Source organism: Oryctolagus cuniculus, chromosome 7 (genome assembly GCF_051225735.1).
Source record: "Oryctolagus cuniculus isolate XC-2025 breed Fujian yellow rabbit chromosome 7, ASM5122573v1, whole genome shotgun sequence".
NCBI lineage: Eukaryota > Metazoa > Chordata > Mammalia > Lagomorpha > Leporidae > Oryctolagus > Oryctolagus cuniculus.
The window spans coordinates 9,251,777-9,269,635 of NC_142873.1; the positions used below are offsets into that span (position 1 = coordinate 9,251,777).

General features: G+C 50.6%; 1 protein-coding gene across 2 annotated transcripts in view; it reads left to right on the forward strand.

The window, feature by feature from the left end:
• The first annotated feature begins 6,788 nt into the window (after positions 1–6,788).
• LOC100349411 (protein FAM163A) overlaps positions 6,789–17,859 on the forward strand; it is an 80,721-nt gene continuing 69,650 nt past the window's right edge. Inside the window, exon 1 of one of the 2 annotated variants that reach the window (XM_089299458.1) lies at positions 6,789–8,117. In XM_089299458.1, coding sequence (XP_089155584.1) covers positions 7,133–8,117 — 985 coding nt within the window. In that variant the 5' untranslated portion in view covers positions 6,789–7,132. The remainder of the gene's footprint in view (positions 8,118–17,859) is intronic. The other variant, XM_002715008.6, reaches the window with a different exon arrangement.

A 17,859-nucleotide genomic window follows, 5' to 3' on the forward strand; every position in this document is an offset into this window, starting at 1 on the left:
AAAAATTGCCAATGTTTCAGGAATGAAACGGGGGCTATCGCTACACATTCTACAGACAAAAAAATACAATGGAATAAAAGGATCAACTCTACACACAGAATATCACCAGTTATATTAAATGAATCAATTCTTCAAAAAGTACAAATTACTTTAGGAAAGTACAAATTACATAGGAAATTGAATTTGTAATTTAACGATTTTCAATAAAGAAATCTCCAGGCCCAGACAGTTCTACAAGAGAAGGCTACCAAACATCAAATCTACATAATCTCATCCAGAAAACAGTTGTTAGTTAAGAGAACAATTCTCAATTCATTTTATGAAGGAAGTGTTATCCTGACACTAAAACCAAAGAAACAACAAAAAAAGACAACTACAGACCAATGTCTGTCCTGAAACAGATGCAAAAATGTCTAACAAAGTATTAACAAATAGAATTTAGCAAAATTCTACTCCACCAAAAAACTCTTAGAAATAATAACCAAAGTACAATTGCAGGATAAAAAGTAAACACTCAAAAATCATTTGCATTTCTGTACATCACTAACAAAACTGTGAAAAGTAAATTAAAAAATAGTCAATTTATAATAGCACCAAAAATAATAAAATACTTAGGAATAAAGTTAACTTGCACACACAGGAAAGACTTGTATACTAAACACTACAAAACACTGGGAGAGAAAATACAAATAGAAAGATATCCCATATCCATGGATTGGAAGACTTAATACTGTTAAAATGTCCACGCTACCTAAAGCAATCCATAGATTCAATGTGATTCCCATGAAAATCCCGAAAGTATTTTTTACAGATATGGGGGGAAATCATCACAAAATTCATAAGAAAACACAAAAGACACAAAGAATAGCCAAAGCAATTTTGAGGAAAAGATCAAAGCTAGAGAAATCTCATTTCCTTGATTTCAAAATATATTACAAAGCTACAGAACCTAAAACAGTATGGAACTAGCATGGAGACAGACATATGGACATCAGAGTGGAATAGAGGACCCAGAAATAAATCCTCACATATACACTCAACTGATCTTCAACGAGAGAATCAAGAATTCATAAAGGGAAAGGGGGAGTCTATTTAACACACAATGCTGGTAAAACATGAAATAATGAAATTGGACACTTCTCTCACATCGTACCCAGGAATTACCTCAAAGACTTAAACCTAAGATCTGAAACTGTGAAACTTGTGGGAAAAAAAAAAAAAAAACACACAGGGGAGCATGCTGACCCTGGGCTTGGCAGGGCTCTCTTGGATACGGCACCAAAAGCACAGGACACTTACCAGCCACTGGCAGCGGGGTGGGCGTGGATGGGAAGTTGCTGTCTCATGGGTATAAAGTTTCAGTTACCCAGGGTGGAGAAGTTCTGCAGACCTGTGCAACACAGAGCTCGGAGACAACAAGACTCTCTGCACTGAACAATTTGTTAAGAGTGCAGATCTCACGTTAAGTGCTCTTACAACAACAAACCCGCACACACACACACACACAAAGGGGACACGGACACTCTCAGAGGTGATGGGTATGTGTGCCCCATGATTGTCGCCATGGCTTTCCAGTGTTTGTTTATATGCCCAGACCTCCCAAGAGGTGGCAACGCGCTCTTGGGGATTTATTCCAGACACATGAAAACTTAGGTTCACACAAAAACCTTGACATGAGTGTCTGTGACAACTTTGTGTTTAATAGCCCCAAACTGGCAAGAACCCAGCTGCCCTTCAGAGGGTACATGGCCAAACACATTATTACCACCCCATGGAACACTACTCCAAAACAAAGAGGGACAAAATACTGATGCTTGCAACAGCTGGATGAATCTACAGAGAATTGTGCTGAGAAAAAAAAATCCAAAATGTTACAAATTCTGTGATCCCACTTAGGTACCATTCTTGACATTGCAAACTTTCAGAAAAGGAAAACAGATGCAGAGAGTGGTTCCCATGGGTTAGGGAGCCCGAGAAGGGAAGACACTGGGCAGGTGCAGTGTGGATCCTAGAGGTGGTAGAAGGTCCTGTATTTGAGTGTCACTGACCGCAGCCCAGTTGTGATACCACACTACAGTTCTACAAGATATTACCAATGGAAGCACGGGAGAAACTGCGTGAGGGTACCTGGAATCTCTCTGTAATAGTTCTCACAACTCACGTGAATGTACAACTATCCGAAAAAGAAAGTTCCGATTTTTTTTTTTTTGACAGGCAGAGTGGACAGTGAGAGAGAGAGACAGAGAGAAAGGTCTTCCTTTGCTGTTGGTTCACCCCCCAATGGCCACTGCGGCTGGTGTGCTGCAGCTGGTGCACTGCGCTGATCCGAAGGCAGGAGCCAGGTGCTTCTCCTGGTCTCCCATGCAGGTGCAGGGCCCAAGCGCTTGGGCCATCCTCCACTGTACTCCCGGGCCACAGCAGAGAGCTGGCCTGGAAGAGGAGCAACCGGGACAGAATCCGGCGCCCCGACCGGGACTAGAACCTGGGGTGCTGGCGCTGCAGGCGGAGGATTAGCCTAGTGAGCCACGGCGCTGGCCGAAAGTTCCAATTTTTAAAAAAGAAAGAAAGCTAGAGTTATATATAGAGAGAGGGAGACACAGAGAAAGAGATTGATCTTCCATCCGCTGGGTCACTCCCCAAACGGCCATAATAGCCCGGGCTGGGCCAGCCTGAAGCCAGGAGCCAGCAGCTTTCTCTAGGTCTCCCACGTGGGTGCAGGAGCCCAAGCATTGGACCATCTTTTGCTGCTTTCCCAGGAATATTAGCAGAGAGCTGGATAAGACGTGGGACAACCAAACAGCACTCTGGCCTCAGAATCAGCCCTTAAGGCATGTGGATCCGGCTGAAAAGCCCGAGAGTATTTCAGGCATGGAAAGCCAAGACACTCTGGGGAAAAAAAAAAAAAAAACATAAATGAAAGATCTCTGCGAGTGAGATCCCAGTGGAAAGAACGGGTCATCAAAAAAGGAGGTACCTTTCTCTGAAGGGAAGAGAGAATGTCCACTTTAACCATGGCCTTGTCTAAATATGATCAGAGTCGGTGAACTCAGGGGGCTTCCATAGCCTTGGCAGCTCATGACAAGAGCCTAGGGTGATTACTGATGCCATAAACAAGAGTGTCAATTTGTTAAGTCAACAACAGGAGTCACTGTGCACTTACTCCTCATGTAGGATCTCTGTCCTTAGTGTGCTGTACATTGTGATTTAATGCTATAACTAGTACTCAAACAGTATTTTTCACTTTATGTTTCTGTGTGGCAGCAAACTGTTGAAATCTTTACTTAATGTATGCTAAACTGATCTTCTGTATATGAAGAGAATCGAAAATGAATCTTGATGTGAATGGAAGGGGAGAGGGAGTGGGAAAGGGGAGGGTTGCAGGTGGGAGGGAAATTATGGAGGGGGGGGAAGCCATTGCAATCCATAAGATGTACTTTGGAAATTTATATTCATTAAATAAAAGTTAAAAAAAAAAAAAGAAATAGATTACACCATGGCAAATACATCAGAGATGGGACAGGCACTTGGTGTAGTGGTTAAGCTGCCAATTGAGAGATGACTACATTCCATATTATGTTAGACCCTCAGAGTGAGGATGCTAACACGTCGAGAGGCACACCCCAGAGACTCAGACTCCAGACCAGCTGATGCAAAAGCAAGAGGATTTATTCGGCATCTGCACAGATGGGCCTCCTGAACTCAGGAGTCCAGAGAGCGCGCCCAGCACAGAGCCACACAGTTTATATACCCGCAGCGACCAATCAAAAGCACTATAGAGTCCATGCACACAGCACTCCAATCCGTGAGCTGATCATGTGAAGGGCATGCGTCTTCTATCCAATCAGCTGCGGGATCACATGGGAGGCATGCACCTCATCGCCATTTTGTTGTTTACTTCTTCAGCAGTTCCTTTCCCTGTCAGCGCCATCTTGTTCACCCTGAGGAGGACGACTTCTCGCTCCCTTTGTTCCCCTTGTGGGAGAGCGGCGTCCCACTTTCCACACCGTTATTTGAGTATTAGGAGGTATACAAACTGGGTTAGGTCTTAGCACAGCCAGGCACAAGTGTCTCAGCTAGCTAAGCATAGGGTCCCTTATAAAAAAAAAAAAAAAAAAAAAAAAAAGAAGTGGGACAACCAGGATACGAACTAGCACCCATATGGGATGCTGACACTGCAGGCAGTGACTTAACTTATTGCACCATAACACCAGCTCTTAAAATTACTTTTGATCAAAAGATAACATTACATGAGTAGAAGACACTTGCAATCTATAACTGACAAAGGTGTTTAACCAGAACATATAAAGAGCTTTTATGAATCAATAAGAACAAGTCAGGCAGCTCAATAGAAAAATGAGCAAATATTTGAACAAGCACTTCACAAAACAGAGAATTCAAATGGCCAACTTCATTAGTAATCAGGGATACAAAATGAGATCACAGTGAGCCACCATCAAACATGCACAAGACTGACCAGAAATAAGAAAGCTAATAATATGGTTTTTGGCTAGGATATGGAGCAATTGGAACTACCATATATCTCTGATAGGAATGTTAATTCTATGACCACTTTGGAAAAAGAATGTGGCATTATGCAATAAAGCTAAACACAAGTATATGTGACAATTCCACTCCAAGGTTTATGCCATTAAAAAAAAAAAAAAAAAAGATCTTCTGGCCCATAGTGAGTAAAGCCACCACCTGCAGTGCCAGCATCCCATATGGCACCAGTTCAAGTCCCGGCTGCTCCACTTCCGACCCAGCTCTCTGCTATGGCCTGGAAAAGCATTAGAAGATGGCCCAAGTGCTGGCCCCTGCACCCACGTGGGAGACTCAGAAGAAGCTCCTGGCTCCTGCACTCAGAACCGCCCATCTTTGTCCATTGTGGCCATTTGGGGAGTGAATCAAAGGATGGAAGACCTCTCTCTCTGCCTCTGCCTTTCTGTAACTCTGCCTTTCAAATCAATAAATAAATCTTTTTTTTAAAAAAAAGTCTGCATTTGTATACCAGGTGATATACACAAAAATGTTGTTAACAATACTGTTTGTAATGACTCTAAACTGGAAACACTCCACATGTATATAGTACCACAATGGACAAAAAAGTAAGATATGTTCATGTGAAGGAATATTAGATGGCAATGAAATGAATGAACTGCCACTACATGCAACCAAAGTGGATGGCTCCCACAAGCACAGCCAAATGAAAGAAGTCAGACACCTAGAAACATGTGTGTGTCACACTGTGTCATTTACAGAAGCTAAAAAACAAGGGAAACCAAACTCTGGGGTTTTGAGATGCCTTAGGAATGGATAAAATTATAAAGACATATCAAGAACTAACTACCATAAAGTCAGGATGTCTGTTGCTTTTCAAAGGGGGAATGTCGCTCCCCACTCGCGGAGGAACGACACCGGACCCTGCACTGTTCTCTTTGCCCGGCCCTTCCCGGGTTTGCTGCCCCCCCGCCCCGCCCCGCCCCGCCCCACCCCGCCCCACCCCCCACTTCCGTGGAGGAGCGGCACACCGCCGGCCGGCTCTCTCAGGGGTTCCTCAGATGTTCCTCCTGCATGTTGTCTCTCTCCTCCTTTATAGTCCTCTTCCACCAATCCCAACTCTGCTGGCGTTCTCTCCCCATGCGCTGAGCACGCTGCTCTCCTCCAATCAGGGGCAGGATCAGCTCCTGCAGCTTGTTAGTAGAACTGGTGAGGCAGCTGTGTGGAAGTTGTTTACTCTCTCTCAGCGCCATATGGCGGGAGATCAGATGCATAGAGTTACTCTTAATAATCTCAGTGGTCTAGTCCAGTCTCGGTAGTTTCAGTACTTATTTGTCCATAGTCTCAGTACTTATTTGTCTCCTGGGCACCTCGCCATGTTGCGGGAGACGGGCCCTGCTCCCCACAGGGGAGGAAACATCTGGCCCACAGAATCACCTGGTGTGGACTGGCCAAGGCACCTGCAGGCGGGTCTCAGAATTCCACACACCTGCAGCAGGCTGATGTTTAGCTGGGTAATTGTGTATGGTCCGTGAATGATGCTACACATGTCCAAATGGCCCTTGGCAGAATAAAGGTTCCCCAGCCCCGCGAAGGAAGAGCTATAAGGCATAGCAAGAGAGCGGGAGACGCAGATCTTCCATTCGCTGGTTCACTCCCCAAATGGTGGCAAGAGCCAGGTCTGCGTCAGGCTGATGTCAGGGGCTAGAACATAACACAGGTTTCCCTCTCCCTCTCGGGTGGCAGAGTTCCGAACACTTGAGCCATCCTGGGCTTCCTTCAGGCCCATTAAGCAGGAAGCTGGATGGGAAGCAGAGCAGCTGGGACTCAAACCCCAGGTTTAACCCTCTGAGCCACAATGCTGGCCCCTGTTTTTCCAATAAGTAGCGATGAGTTGAGAGAGGAATGTAGGTTTTTTGAGATTTGACTGCTAAAAACAAGCAGCACGTGAACTCAAGTATTTAAAATTTACAAAAGAAAAGAGAGACGGAGGGGGAGAGGAGGAGAGAGGGAGATGGAGAGATGGAGAGAGAGGGAGACAGGGAGAGAGAGGGGGGAGAGAGAGGGAGAGAGGGAGGGAGAGAGGGAAAGAGGGGGAGAGGGAGAGAGGGAGATGGAGAGACAGAGGGAGAGAGGGAGATGGAGAGACAGAGGGAGATAGGGAGAGAGAAGGGGGAGAGAGAGGGAGAGAGGAAGAGACAGAGGGAGAGACGGGGAGAGAGGGGGAGAGGGAGAGAGAAAGAGAGAGGGAGAGAGGAATAGGGAGAGAGGGAGAGGAGGAGAGAGGGGGAGAGGGAGAGAGCAGCAGTACATCTGTTACAATGAATGTGTGTAGCATGCCTTGGATGGCTTTGGTTTCTTAAAATTGTGCATAAGGAATAATTACTAGGAATATTAAAAGTCGCTCCTGCAGCTCGCTTACTCCTTACAAGTTAGACAGAGGCTGACGGTCCATGACTTTTTTCAATGTGCTGGAGGGAGTTTTGCTTTGCTTTTGTTTTTCAAATCGTTACCTTGATCCTGATCACCTTCCCAGTGAATCCTCTACCCCGGGTACCGGAGAAACCGAGCAAGTTCTTCAAAAAGTTGGAGGAAAATACGTATCGTAACTATTGCATTTCAAAGATTTTGCTCTATGATAAATTTTCAACCCCATTTCCCACAAACTTTTTGGAGCCCCTTGATATCTGTTGCAGCGGGAACACCCCTGTGGGGCCTTGGACCCGGGTGGCGCCGGCCGAGCCCTCCGTGGTCCGCAGCCAGGAAGGCAGACCCAGGAGGAGCCATCAGCCTCGCGCGGGGACAGGGCCCGACGCCAGCAGCTCTGTCGCCGCTCAAAGCCCTGGCGTTCGCCGCGCCCTCTCTGGGTTGCGGGTTTCGGAATTCGCCGTTCGGGGCACCGCACAGCAGCAAGAGGGAGAGTCTAGGCGCGAATCTAGGGCGCCGCGACCGTGACCGTGGCCTGCGTTCCGCGGCCCTGCTTCCCCCTGCAGAGCCTGGCCACACCGATTCGTGTCTGCCCTGGGACCCTCGCCGGCGGGGACATCCAGGCGCGGGCCGGAAACAGGAGAACGGGCAGTCGGTCACCAATGGACAACGACACACCCTGGTCCCCGGGATCCTCGCTGTCTGCAAATTGTGCGTGTTGGGCCGCCTCTGCAGCGCGCAAAGTTCCCTGCGCTGGGGCGCCGGCTCCCGAGTTTATATTTCTTGGGGAAAAAGGCCGAGGGGAGTGGTTCTGCAGGCTCCAGCTGCGCCCCGGCGCAATCGTCCTCTCTCCTGGGGCTCTCCCCCAGGACTCCGGCCAGCGCCAATCAGGTTGCGCGGTACCTGCCCCCAGCCCGGCCACCTGGAGCGGCGATGGGGCTCTCCGCGCGCCGCGCCGGGGAGGGCCGAGCAGCCTCACGTGGGCCTCCCCAGCAGCCGGCGCCCGGAAGGGCGCGCGCAGACCCCGTGGGAGAGGGACGCGGGAGCCGCCGCCCGGGCGCAGCTGCTGCGCGCGGACAAAGAGCAGGGGGCGGGGCGGGGCGCCCGCGGGCCGAGGACCCCGCCGCGGCGCCGGCTCCCCGCGCGCCCATGCGCTCGGCCGGCTGTGCTTCCGAGGGCGCCGCGACACTCGGGTAAGAGCGCCCCGGGAACCACCTTCCTCTGCCCGCCCCAAGCTTGAGGTCGCCGTGCGCGACTGGGTCTGGGTCGGCTCTAGGCTCTCGCCATCCACGGAGGGGCGCGGGCTCGCGGGGGGCGTCTCCAGCCTCGGAGTCGCCGGGTCACCGTCCCCGTGCCGCGCCGTAGCCCCTCGCCTCGGCTCGTCTCCGACCTCACGCGGGCGCCGAGGCTGCGCCCAGCCTCCCGGGATCACCCGGGGACCACTCGGCCTCCCTCGCGGGAGCGCAGGGGCGCGGGGCTGGGGACCGTGCGTGAGTGGGCGCGGGGCTGGCGCGCGCTACCGGCTGCTCCGCCGCCGTCGGTCTTTGCGTCCTGGCTCGTGCGGGCGACTCTGGGCAGCCCTGGGACCTGGGCCGCGTTTGGAGACGATTTTTCTGAAGTTTCACCAAATAACGAGTGCTCTCGCGGCGCAGGGTAGCAGCCAAGCGGCGGGGCCTGCGGGTAGAGGCGCCTCTGCCAGCGATCCAGCCCCGCGCCAGCTGGAGGGCGATCGCCTCCCTAAGGCCGGGCCCTCTCTCGGGGCCACTGTCCGCTCGCTCCGAGGCCCCAGAGTGGGCGTGCGGGGTCTCCGGCGGCCCTGTGCAGCCGGGACAAGAGCTGGCGCGGGGACCGCGGAAAGCAGCGTCGGGAACAGGCCCGCACGGTGCTGCTCGGGCGGTCACCTGGAGTCAGGAGCACCGGGGGCCGCGCGGGACTGGAGATGTGGTCCCTCTGCCGCGCCCCAGGGCCACACGCACCGCCCACGTCTTGGTGTGCTACGGAGGGTTTCTGCTTCTGCGGGTGGATCCGCGGGGTCCTGGAAGTTGGCTTTTCCGGGCAGGTTAAACGTGGGCGTGGTGCAGCCACCAGGCCCCAAGTTGGTTGGGGGACTTTCTCCTGTCCTCTAGGGTCTGACCCTCCAGCCCCACGCTCCGTGCTTGGCCACACTGGAGCACCCGAGTTGGGGTGGGGTCCTCAGGGCAGGCTACAGGGCCTCGAATCTGGATAGGCAGCAGCGGACGTCTGCGCAGCCAGATCGCTATGCCCTGTTTGTCCTCCAGCGTCTGAAAGAGCCCTGCGTTTTGTATTGTGTGGAAACAGACTTGAGACGTGCTGCTGTTCACTGTGTCTCGGGGGAGGGGTTTGCTGTCTCCGGGGAGGGGGAAGGCCGAGGTGGATCCTCTGAAAACATTACCAGACCTTTCCCGGTGCCGGTTCCCGGGCCGGAGGGGATCCTAAACCAGTACATGGTGGTGGTGGTGGTGGTGGTGTGGGGAAAGGGTCCATGTTTTGGCGTCTCTGCTGGTTCGGCCATAGCGTCGGGCAAGTCGACTGCAGCCCGGTGTCGCCCAGCCACCATCCACTTACACTCACCAACCAGAGGTTGCAGGGAGACAGGCAGGGGCCTGAATGGGAAACGAGTGGGCGGTCACATTTCTAGGCAGAAACCCTAGCGTGGGCCCCACTAGCACTCCCGCCTGCATTGGGTGACCTCATCAGAAACAGCATTCTGCAAAGGCCAAGGCCAAGGCGGACTCTCGTGCTGCTGAGAGCAAGGGGTCTCTGTTGTGTCTCTGGCTGCCCGACTGTAATTGGAAATGAGGGCTGCTTGGTCCCAGGGGTGCCTCAGCCTGCGTGCAAGCGTCATCTGGCAACAGGGCAGTCTGGCCCGGAAGAGCCCAGCCCTCGGGTAGAAGGGCTGAGGTGGCTGGAGAGGAGCTGGGCGTCCTCTGGGTGCCAGCTAAGGGAAGAGCCGTTCGGCCTTGGCTGAGCCCCGGCAGGGTCTGTCAGGTGTGAGAAGTGCCCTGGGGTTTATCATCATCACTCACTCACTCGGTATTACGTATTACTCGGTATTACTCTGTATTACTCGTGTATTACGGCACCTCCTGTGTGCCAGGCACACGCTTTGCAAAAACAATATTGCTATCCTCATTTTCCGTGAGTTCGGGGGAGACTACATAATTTGCTGAGATCAAGCTAGTCATTGGCAGCGCTGAGCTTGGAGCCATGTCTCTGCTTCCACCATCCTCCCATTAGAACAGGTACAACGCACAGTAGCTGCAGACCCAGAGCCATCACGCATAGAGACTGGTATCTGTAGACTCCAGGGTGTGTGTGTGTGGCTCCATTCAGCTGCAGGGGAGGGGCTGGCCTGGTAATACTGGATGCCCTTGATTCGCTCCAGGACTCAGGGCTTGGGTGTGTACCCAGAGGCTTGCAGTCTCAGATACGAAGTGCAGACTGCAGTGATGGGCACACTCACCTACCTTGCGGTTAGCGAACACCAAAAAGCTGGATAAGCTGTGAGGTTCTGGACAGACAGGCGCTTGGATGAATGTGGCTGACGAGAGAATGGATCGGTATAACATCTTTGGAGGGCATTTTGGAAACACCTGTCATGGTTAGAAGTGTGCACGCCATCTGACCCAATGATTCTGTTTCTAGGAATTTAACTTGCTGTTGTACTGGTGTATGTATGTATGAACTCAAGGATACAGGTACATAATAGCACGGTTTGAGCTATGAAAGAATAACCCAGGTGCTCACCCAAGGGGGTCTTGTTTCCTATGTGATGGTACATCACGAGGGTCTAATGCTGTGCTTTAATTCTTCAGAGTGAAGAATGTTACTGGATGACTGATACAGAGTTACTTCCAAGCTCTATGGCTAAGTGGAAAATGCAACAATGTATAGGATGTGTGTGATATGCTACTTGATACAGGAAAGGAAAGGAGACTTCTAAGACGCTGGCTTGTATATGCCCAACTACAGACACAAACCCTGTCTGTTGCCCCTGGAAGCGTGGACCTGCATAGCCTTTTGTAGCTTTTCAGTGTTGGACCATGTGACTGTACTAACCATGGAACAATCCTTGCCTAACTACAGATGTGTTCCTTCTGCAGCTGAACAGTGTGGGGCGATGCCCCCATCCCCTCCAGCTTGCTGGAGAGGTTCCCTTCAAATTAAAAGCCAAGGGGCTGTGAGACCACACGGGGCCCAGTATCTGGGCCATCCAAAATCCCTTTGAAACGTGCAGAGTTGCTTAGAAATCTGTGGGGAGAGGTGTCCTTGGACAGCAGGCTCTCTGAGCCCGGTAAGCAAGATCTGATCATCTGGCTTGAGAATGACATGAAGAAACAGAAACACTCCTCCCCCCTTTGCTGCCCCGTTCCCTGGTGCGGGATGACATACCAGTGACTGGACAGCATCAGGAACAGGAGCAAGAGGAACCTTGTGTTTGGATGGCAAGGGCAGAAGATATGTAGGAGGTCTATTTCTGGTATTGCGTTTGAACCTCCAAAGGGGGAGGAAAGGAGATCCACTTGAAAGAGAGGGTTTGAACATTACGTGGGGTCCGGAGCTGCACTAGCCCCGGAGGAGCACCAGCCACGGGGGTGCTGGCTGCGTCCTGCTGTTTCCCATCAGCACAGACGTGCAGCCCGGTTCCCTCCCCCGCTGGAGTTCCCTTCCGAGCCTGGAAGCCAGTGGACACGGGCAGCAGACGGGGGCAGGCATTAGAAACTGCCTTCCCTTTTGCAAGTAGGGTGGGCTGCTGAACAGCAGAGGCGGTGGAGGAGACCCTTGCTTCCAGCTACCTATGGTGGGTCCTCCAGCCCCGTTAGGGGGAAGCCTTTGAGAGCTTTCTCTGTTCCAGTCTCTCTGCTGAGCACTGTTACCTACACTGTCTCCTTCAGGCTCCTGAGCTCAGGAGGGACAGCCCAGGCTCTTTGGTGTCGAGCCATGTCTCCTCGGGCTGTCCTCGCTCTGACTTTCCATCTCCTCCACAGTGACCTGCAGCACGGGCCCAGTGGCGTCACACGGCTGCTTACGACCGGGTTTGGGTTATAACGGCGTGGGGCTGGGCTTTGATGGATGAGTTGGAATCTCTGCGATACGCGTAGATCTGTACAAGGCACGGTTCAGGGCCGAAGTAGTCCATATGCTGGGTTCGCGTCTCTTACTTTTGTCTCTGTGTGTGCGTTAGTGCTGTGTGCTCCAGGGAAGAGGGGCGGGGAAGATGCCACCGCTTTGGGCCAGGCGCCGGTAGTGAGGGAGGCTGTGCAGAGGGGCTTGTGAGGCCGTGTGTCTGCACGCAGCAAGCAGGATCGGCAGGGGCGGCCGCTGAGCCTGCCCTCAGCGCTGGGAGCCGCTCTGCTGTTTGGAAAACGCAGTCTGGGAGCCGGGAGCCGGGCTGGCTGTGAACCTCCTCCTCCTCCCACGCGGCTCGGTAGCCAAGGCTCACCTCTGACCCCCATTCCATTTCAGAAAGAAACAGCTTGAATTTGTCCCTAGATAAATTCTAGAGCGCACGAGGCAGCTGCCTTTTCTCTGTGCTGCTTTTTGCTCACAGGCCTGGAAACCAGAAGGCAGCCCCGGGCTCTCAGCGAAGGCGGCCAGGACCCAGCCAGGGGAGGGGAAGCTGCAAAACTGCTCTAGGGAAATAATACTGCTACAAAGTTACCTATGACCAAAAAAAATATGTATGTTTACATAGCGTACTGGTAGTAGATGATCAGCTTAGCACATCTGAATTCAGAAAATGCCTATTGGTCAAGGCACTGGGCAGACAGAGATGAGCAAGGCATGGTCCCCAGGCTCCGTGAGCTCAGGCTGCTCACAAGGCGGCGTGGGAGGGGAACATGTGGACATGCTGTCAGGTGCAAAGGGACTAAAGCAATCGGGCTGGCGCAGGCAATTTGGAGAGAGTAGTGAGGTCTCGGAAGAAGTGATGTGTGAAATGGCCTTTGAAGATAAAGTATAATTTTGATAGACAAGCTCAGGAGAAAGGGCAGAACTCAGAGAACAGCTTGGGCAAAGGCATAGGGTTACAATAGAAATGAAATGTTTAAAGAAAACATCTACTGAAGGAATGCCTTTATACAGTTTCTGCCCTGGACATGCTATATGGCATTTTAAAGCACTTAGAGAATGAAATTGTTTATCCCCATAAAATAGTCACCATGTATTGTTTTCTCTTCTTTTAAAAGATTTATTTACTTATTTGAAGGCAGAGTTACAGAGAGGCAGAGGCAGAGAGAGAGAGACAGAGAGGTCTTCCATCCGCTGGTTCACTCCGCAGGTACCACAATGGCTAGAGTTGGGCTGATGCAAAGCCAGAATCCAGGAGCTTCTTCCGGGTCTCCCACATGGGTGCAGGGGCCCAAGGACTGGGGCCATCCTCTGCTGCTTTCCCAGGCCCTAGCAGAGAGCTGGATCAGAAGTGGAGCAGCTTGGACTCGAACCAGCACTCATATGGGATGCCGGCACTGCAGGCGGCACTCGATGATGGGTCAGATTTTAGAGGTGAAATTCACAAGACTTAGAAAGTTCTGAGTTTATATTAGGTTCATCTTACTCGTTAGGATAACAACAGATGGTACTTGAGATGTGTGGCATCCACTGCTCTGTTGTTGCAAGTCATTGAAGAGGGTCACCATTACAGTCATTCGCTTACTCCCACATTCCTGTAATCAACAGCCCCAGTCCCAGTGTGTGCCTAGCACAAGTGCTGGGCTGACTGGAGAGACAGCAAAAGAGGAGCCAGGGGCCCTGGACCCTCCAGGGTCACCCAGGACATGGAAGATCCAAGTGCCACTGCAGAAGCAAACACAAAAGGCTATGGGGAAGTATGGTATGTGTTCAACATAAAAGTACTTCAGGGACCGGCTCTGTGGCATGGGGGTAAAGCCGCTGCCTGCAGTGCCGGCATCCCATATGGGCGCCGGTTCAAGTCCCAGCTGCTCCACTTCCAATCCAGCTCTCTGCTGTGGCCTGGGAGAGCAGTAGAAGATGGACCAAGTCCTTGGGCCCCTGCACCCATGTGGGAGACCCGGAAGAAGCTCCTGGCTCCTGGCTTTGGACGGACGCAGCTCCAGCCATTGCAGCCATTTAGGGCGTGAACCAGCAGATGGAAGACCCCTCTCTCTGTGTGTAACTTCACTTTTCAAATAAATAAATAACTCTTTAAAAAATTTTTGAATCCTGTGCATGAGAAGGGTCTTCTAAAAGTTCATGGAGAATGTGTTTCATGAAAGTACTGCACAGATTTCCATTTTATTGCACCAAAATAAGCATTTTTAATTCTACTTTTCTGCTACATTTCTAAAGTGCGCTTATAAGTTCTGGTTGCTAAAATGAATAAGCAGCATGCTAAGCAGTATCAGATACCATCAAGAGAACAAATCAGAGAACAAAAAAAAAAAAAAACTTTCTTTGGATTTGGCCAGTGTGTTTCAAAAACTTGTCAGTATCCTGAAACCCGTGGAAATCATGGTGCTCTTTAGAGAATATCGTGAAATAGCCGTCTATTAAGATAGCTGTAAATACAATTTTGAGCTAAATCAGAGTGCACCTTGGGCTAGGGTCTGTCATAGACGTGGAATTGCATGTCTCCAGTGTTGAGAAAACTTTATGAAGCAAAAAGATTTCCATTCAGAATTTCCTATCAGCCCTTTTTTTCTTCAATGAATTGGGGGACTTGGGCCATCCTCCACTGCCTTCCCAGGGCACAGCAGAGAGCTGGACTGGAAGAGGAGCAACCGGGACAGAACCCGGTGCCCCAAGCGGGACTAGAACCTGGGGTGCCGGCGCAGCAGGTGGAGGATCAGCCTAGTGAGCCACAGCGCCAGCCTGGACTGTATTTTCATCAAGACATCACCAAGTGTTTCTTGGATGACACCTGGAATACAGTGCGGGGTGGGGAGTGCTGAGCCCCAGGCCTCGTGGAGCCTAAAGTCATTGCAGAGAAACAAATTAGTTACAAAACACACGTACAGTGCACTGCAGTGAAAGCTGGAAGGCAGAGGTACACGGGTGTAGACGAATGTCTAAGAGGGGACTGAGGCCATCTCAGAGGATCTGGGAGGTCAGCGGAGGGGGTGGTGACTGAACGGAACAACAAAGGATGAGTAGGAGCTAAGGAGGGCTGTGGAGTTTGGGAGCTGGGAGAGGATATCGCAGGAACCGTAAAGGCTGCAGCTAGACAGAACATGGCATTCTGGGGTGCCAACGGCCAGCAGAGCTAGGGTTCAGGGTGAGAGACTTATACATGATAAGCAGAAGAAGTTGCAAAGGGGTTAGAACATGCAGGATTTGGTCAGCCACATAAAGCGTTCTGATGTTGATCCTAAAAGTGATGGGTAGTCATGGAGGTACCTAAGCAGGAGAGAGACACAGTCAAATTTTCTACTGTGAAACAATCTCTCTAGCTGTATAGATATGTAGTGTATCTGAGGTAGGCAAGATCCAGGCAAACCTGCTAGGAGAACCGTGGGACGTTTGTAGAGGGTGCAGATAAAATAAGACTGAGAGGTTCTACGGGGTGAAACGGAGTATAATGATTTGGATCTGAGAGTCGAAAGGCAAGGTGTTGAGTACGAGTCCTAGGCTTCCAGCTTTAGACCAGGGGTGGTGGTACTGTTCCCTGAGACAGGAAACAATGGTAGAGAACTGGGATTTAGGGAGAGTAGCATGGGGGAAGCTTAGCCATGGGGCACTTGAGGAGGCAGAGCCACTGAGTGCAGGAATCAGAAGGGCAGGTGCACGCAGGTGCACGCAGGTACACAGGTCATCCGACCCGGGGGCCGCTGGAGCCGTGGCGTGGGTGAGACCGCCTCGGGACGGAAGATGCGCTTAGGACAGGAATCCGAGGATTAAATCTGTCCTAGAAGGAAGGTGGTCCTGGAAAGGAGAGAGCGTGGGTACCTCTGAGAAGTCAGTAAGCTGAGGACGTAGGAACGCCCATGGCCTGAACCTGTGGCGCGCACAGGTGGTTCAAGCAGGAGCAAGTGGAAGAGACGGTGGAAGGTGACGAGACAGAGACTGTGCAGATCAATAGGTCTTCCCAGAGGTTTGACTGTTAAGAGTCAGAGAGATAGGATTTTTTTTTAATGTTTGTTTATTTTCATCTACCTGAAAGGAGTAGGAAGAGAAAGGCTTATTCCCCAAATACCTGGAACTGTCAGGCCTGGGGCGGGCTGAAGCCGGGAGTCAGGAACTCCATCCCACGTGGGTGGCAGGAGCTCAGACACTTGAGGTGTCATCCGTTGCCTCCCAGCACGCACTGGCAGGAAGTGGAGTAGCAGGACAGGCGTCGTGGCACAGCAGGTTAAGCAGCTTCCTGTAACGCCGGCATCTCCTGTTTGATAACCAGTTTGAGTCCTGGCTGCTCCACTTTCAATCCAGCTGCCTACTAATGTGCCTGGGAACGCAGCAGAAAATGGCCCAAGTACTTGGACCCTTACCACCCATGTGGGAGACCCAGATGGAGTTCCTGGCTGCTGGCTTCAGCCTGGTCCAGCCTTGGCCATTGTGGCTATTTTGGGGGTGAACCAGCACATGGAAGATCTCTCTCCATCTGTGGTTCTGCTTTTCAAATATAAATAAATCTATTTTATGTTTTTAAGCAGAATAACTGGGACTCAAACCAGCACTCTGATGTGGAACATGGGAATCCTAAGTAGTGGCTTAACCCCCTGCACCACAATACCCACTCCTGTTGTGTTTTAATGGGAGACAATTGACCATATTTAAACACCAGTGGAAAGCCTGTAGTTAACATTATAGTCTATGGTGGGAAAGAAAGCTTTTCCTTGGATCAGGAATACTGCCAGTATGCCTGCTCTTGCCACTAATACTCAACACAGTACAAGAAGTCAAGCCAGAGCAATCCAGCAGAAAAAGAAATGAAAGGTATCCAGATCAGGAAGGAAGAAACAACATTATCGCTGTTTGCAGATAACATGGTATATGTATGTATGTATGTATGTGTGTGTGTGTGTGTGTGTGTATATATATATATATATATATATATATAAACCCTAAAGAGTATACAAAAAAAAACTATTAGGATGAATAAGCAGATTTGGTAAAGTTGCAGGAAACAATGCAAAAGCCAGTTGCACTTGTATGCATTAAGAGTAGCTATCCAGAAAGGAAATTAGAAAAATAATTCCATTTATAATAGCACAAAAAATAGTTAGCAATAAACTTAACTAAGGAAGTGAAAGACTTCTACACTGGAAACTTTGAAATTAATAAAATACTAACATAAGCAAATAGAAATATATCCCATGTTCATGGATTGGAAGACTTGACATGGGTAAAACATCCATACCACCCTATGCAATCTTCAGATTCAGTGTAGTCTGTTAAAATCTCAGTGGCATTTTTCACAGAAGTAAAAACAAACTAATAATCATATCGAACCACAGAAGACCTCAAAGAGCCAACATCTTAAAAAAGAACACTTCCTAACTTTAAAATACAATACAAACTGGGGACCGGTGCTGTGGCACGGAGGGTTTAACTGCTGCCTGTAGTGCAGGATCCCATACAGAAACAAGTTTGAGTCCCGGCTGCTCCACTTCTCATTCTGTTCCTGCTAATGCTCCTGGGAAAACAGCAGAGATTGGCCCAAATACTTGGGCCCGCCCACCCACACAGGAGACCCAGATGAAGCCCCTGGTTCCCAACTCCTGGCTTCACTCTGGCCCGGCCCTGGGCATTGGCAGCCATCTGGGGAGTGAACCAGCAGATGGAAGACCTCTCTCTCTCTCCGCCTCTGCCTCTCCCTAACTGCCTTTCAATAAATCTTTAAAAACACACACACAATACAAAGCTACATTAATTAAAACAGTATGTTACTGACATAAAGACAGACATGTAGACTAATGGGACAGAAGAGAGCCCAGCAATAAGTCCATACATAGTCAA